Genomic DNA, 4,503 nt, shown 5'->3' on the forward strand with positions numbered 1-4,503 from the left:
TCCAGTGTTAATAACACTGGATTTTTTTATTGTGTTATTGACTGTACTTCTGTTTATTCCATGTGTAACTCTGTGTTGTTGTTTGTGTCGAACTGCTTTGCTTTATCTTGGCCAGGTCGCAGTTGTAAATGAGAACTTGTTCTCAACTAGCCTACCTGGTTAAATAAAGGACTTGTTCTCAACTGGCCCACCTGGTTAAATAAAGGACTTGTTCTCAACTGGCCTACCTGGTTAAATAAAGGTGAAATAAATGTTTTTGTTTATAAAAAAAAAATGTCTGACATCAATGTGTGAGCAACTACAATAATTGAATATGGTCAATTTCAAACATTTGTATATAACATAAACATACTGTTGACATGTAGGCTATGGTGTAATGGAATGGTTTGCCTTGTGTGGTAGGTTTTGTGGGTTTTGACACTCTTATGTAGGTGTTATAACCAGCCATAAAATAACTCAATATATGTCACAACAGGTCCAAATATGTGTCATAACAGTGTTATGACCATATTATAACAGGCTATGACAAGTTATGTCAGCTGTTATGACATATTATGACATGGTTATGACTGTGTCATAATGTTTTATGACGCTGGATGTCAAGTACAGTGTTACCAAAGTGAGTCGTAAACAGCAAATGTGAGTCAACAACAAACAACAACAACTATGACGGTATCACATTTTTTAAATAACACACTCTGATGCGGCATTTATATGCACCTCATTTACTTTCAATAAACCAAATTGACGCACAAATTATAGATGTGCTGTATCCTGTTCTGATTTCATAATTCATACCCTATGAAATGATTTATCCCTCAGATGGTCTTCTCTGATACTAGTTGGCTGTGGCTGAGCTCCAGATGGGGTCAGGGTTAGGGTTTGGACACGATTCCAATAATGGGTTGGCATGAACAGAGATTTTGCAATCTCTCCGATTTTCGGGAATCAGAACTGAAGCTGTGTCCAGCAAAATTCCCAGCGGTGGGCAGACAGGGGGTGAGTTCTCTCCTCAGCAGATATAAGGCCTTGGTCCTATAACTTCTCACGGAGTACATCGTCTTTACAGAGGAGACACAGCTCAACATACAAACTGATAAACAGATATTTCCATCAAAATGTGGTATGTTATACTTTTCATATTCTTTCTTCAACAAAACCCTAGTTGCCTGGCAATTGTTGTCATTGCAGTACCAATCCAAATGAATCTCTGAAATGTCTTTGGACAATGGATCTTTGTAAAATGGCAGGGAAACACAGCTACTTAAATCTTTCAAAAAACATTCAAATTGCTCTAGCTAGAGACCTTTTCTAAATATAGGTTAACAAGCAAGCCCAGAGACTTCCTAAGTAAAGGAACCGTTAGTTGTGGTACTAGTGAGTGTTTGGGCGCTGTCTGTCAGTTGGCTCTGTGTGTGTGTACTGTACTTATGTGTTCCTTCTGTCCGCAGGTCATCCCTGGTAGTGCTCCTCGCGGCCTCCTGTGTCTGTCTGGAACAGGACAAAATCAAAATCAAAATCAAAACCAATACCAAATCAATTGATGAGATGTCAGACAATTCAGGTAGCTATCTGTCTAACTGACACATAACCAACTCCCTGCCTTATGCCAATACGTGCTTACTTTTTCTGATTTAGATTGAAATGTCAACAAAGTGAGAGGGATGAAACGTTTTCAAACAAAAACATGTACATTTTAAAGATCATTGACAACCTTTCTTGTCCCATGTCTATGTTAAGGTGGGTGTTAGTGACACCATTGATGCAGAATATCGCCCAAAAATATTGGACTTACACATTACACGTGTGTTTTCACACGTGCAATTTGTCTATTTCCGAAACATATTATATTTGCTGGCCCGTTGTGACTGGTTCGTGTAAGGATATCACTCACATTTCAATTACACTGTCACTCTCATCGGATGTTCTGAAGCCAATCTTCACTATGGATCCCCTTACGCAACTCTGAGCTGAGCAGACACAAGCTGTTCCTATTCAGCCTGTTGGAGAATACAGTAGCTGTGGCCAAAATGAGGATGTCACCATCACTTTCAAGTGAGAACCTTGTTAAGTCTCACGGCTCACAGCTATTATCCCGATTATCTTAAAAATCGATTCAGCAGCGACACACATGAGATGACAGGGATCAAAGAGAAGGCAAGCAGGGAGGAAAGGAAGGAGAGATCCTCAGTCTCAGCTTCCTCCAAGCTGGATGGTAAAATATGTCATTAGGAAAATCTACAGAGCATGAAAGCCTTGAAAAGTAAAATTCCTCAAAATCCACCTCTCATCAAACGTTTCAGGAAAATGTTTGAGAAGAGAAATGACACTAATTCCATCCTCATCTAGGTTTCTGCGTATTGTGACCTCCAAGGTAATTCTGTGAAAGCTAGCCTTGTCTGGCTCAAGTCATGACAACACTTATTTTTTTTAGATAATAGTAGATGATTAATGAATTTACTGAACTTTTGTCAGGTCAAAGCTAAAAGGTTCCAGAAAGCTACTACCAAATGTTATGTGTATTCAAGTGAATAGTGTTGATTTTAGCAAACTCAAACTCAAACTAAAACAAAGGCTGGAATTGTATTGAGGCACATTTCATTTTTCTGCAATAATCTTTTATAGTTGTGTTTGAGTTGCACAGCAGTAAGTGCTAGGTGGTGCTGAGTTGGGGATGTTTTAACCATATAGAGATTGTATAGAAATAATGTTGTTGTGTTTCTTGCCCAGACCTGCGCTTCAGGCGTATGGTTGGGGGCACCCTGGCCCCTCATGTCCCCTGGCAGGCCATGGTCTATCTGAGTAAAAACGTCATGAACGGGGGCTTCGCTGGGGGAGCTCTAATCTCTGACCGCTGGGTCCTGACCGCTGGCAGGAACTTGTTTGTCAGGAAGAGTAGGCAGGACACCCAGGGGAAAGAACCAATCATCCCCAAGGTGTACCTAGGCATCACGCGATACTCCCAAGCCAATGACTCCAAAGAAGTTGCTGTAGAAAAGGTGAGCTAGTATACCCATTACCATCTCTTTCAAACAATATACAGACAATTCAGTATTTACAGCAAGCAGAACTGCACTGGGCTCTCTCACCTACATCATCATTTTCAGTCTTATAGGTAGTTAGAGCACAAATACAGTAGATCGTCAAAAAAAAGGTCCTATGAATTATTCCCTTCCCCTTCTAGGTGGTTCTGCACCCAGGCTTCCAGAGCGTGTCAGACTGGGACAACGACCTGGCTCTGATTCAGCTGAAGGAGCCATTCACCTTGAGCGAGGCTGTGATGCCCATCCCTCTGCCTGAGAGGGGTGAGGACCTGGCTGAGGCAGCCCAGGAGAAAGGCATCATCACAGGCTGGGGTTGGGGGGTCCACTTCACCCCCGCTGAGTCACTGAAACACCTGGTATTGCCTGTGGCATCGCATAGCTTCTGTAAGGCAGAGTACAACCGTGGTGGCAGCACTCCAACCATAGACGACAACATGTTCTGTACTGGAGCCAGCAAGTACCAGGAGAATGTGTGCTTTGGGGATGCAGGCGGTGCCCTGGCAGTCCAGGACCCCAAAGACGGCAGAGTGTATGCTGCAGGGATCCTGTCCTTCGATAAGGCCTGTGCCGTGAGGAAATACGCTGTCTACATGAAGCTCTCTGCCTACATGCCTTGGATCAACAGTGTCCTCAGGGGTGACAGTGAGAAATCAGCCAGTCTCCGCTCCAGTGTAATGTCTGAGATGTTTTCGAGGCAGTTGTAGCCTCCACTCAGCACAGTTTCAGATATGAGAGCCGGGGCTCATAATCTCCATTATGCCTTTGCTAACAAAGTAATTTTCTGACTTGATCTTGTAAAACTCTCTCAAGTTTCGACTTTCATTGAGTGTGTGCCCCCGCCTGATTGAGTGTGTCTTCCGATGTTGATTTCAAAGGATTTTCAATAAATTAATCTCTCCTAAGAAGTTTGGTTTCCGATGTTTCACCTTATAACTTTTATTCACATTTTCTTCAACTCATTTTAGAATGCTGGGAAACATGTTTTAGATCATCTCTACAAGCTGGAACCTTAGAGCATGTTAGAGCCATTAAAACAAGTAGCCTACAGCTAGGACATGAGACGATTCTGAAGTTCATTTAAGTAATGGAATTATTAAGGAAAATTGTTATCTGGCCAAGGAGGATATTGTGTTGAGACCAGCAAGGGTTTTTTAGTAGATTTGTCATGAAAATCATTCAAGAAGGAAATAACTTGTTCTAAAATAGAGCTACATAAACGAGGGTCTAGAATCCCTCCCAGCAGGGGAATGGAGGTCATGTCACTCCTGGTTAGTGACTAATTTAAATACAGAAGACAAAAGGCTTGTCATCACAGCTCAACACTAGTTAATAGCTCTCTTGCTTTGGAGCAGCCTGTTGTACCACAATTTGTTCAGTTTCAACAAGAGATATCTCAGAAATGGTGCCGAAGAGTATGGCTGATGTTTTACATGCCCGTAATCAATTGTGCTATTTTGTT

At 41.9% G+C, this 4,503-nt stretch overlaps 1 protein-coding gene across 1 annotated transcript; it reads left to right on the top strand.

The window, feature by feature from the left end:
• Window positions 1–986: 986 nt before the first annotated feature.
• LOC145876870 (haptoglobin-like) lies at window positions 987–3,949 on the top strand. Its single transcript, XM_082972209.1, has 4 exons — window positions 987–1,123; window positions 1,452–1,564; window positions 2,731–2,999; window positions 3,185–3,949. Exons 1-4 carry the CDS (start codon window positions 1,119–1,121, stop codon window positions 3,746–3,748), a joined length of 951 nt encoding a protein of 316 aa, XP_082828335.1. The 5' UTR covers window positions 987–1,118; the 3' UTR covers window positions 3,749–3,949.
• Window positions 3,950–4,503: the final 554 nt, after the last annotated feature.

The sequence above is a fragment of the Salmo salar genome, unplaced genomic scaffold (assembly GCF_965601325.2).
Source record: "Salmo salar unplaced genomic scaffold, fSalSal1 ptg000613l, whole genome shotgun sequence".
Taxonomy (NCBI): Eukaryota; Metazoa; Chordata; class Actinopteri; order Salmoniformes; family Salmonidae; genus Salmo; species Salmo salar.

Excerpts from the sequence above, each read along its gene's own strand:
- LOC145876870 (XM_082972209.1), top strand. Across the intron at positions 1,565-2,730 it reads TGAGATGTCAGACAATTCAG|ACCTGCGCTTCAGGCGTATG; the intron begins GTAGCTATCTGT and ends TTTCTTGCCCAG. Across the intron at positions 3,000-3,184 it reads AAGAAGTTGCTGTAGAAAAG|GTGGTTCTGCACCCAGGCTT; the intron begins GTGAGCTAGTAT and ends TTCCCCTTCTAG.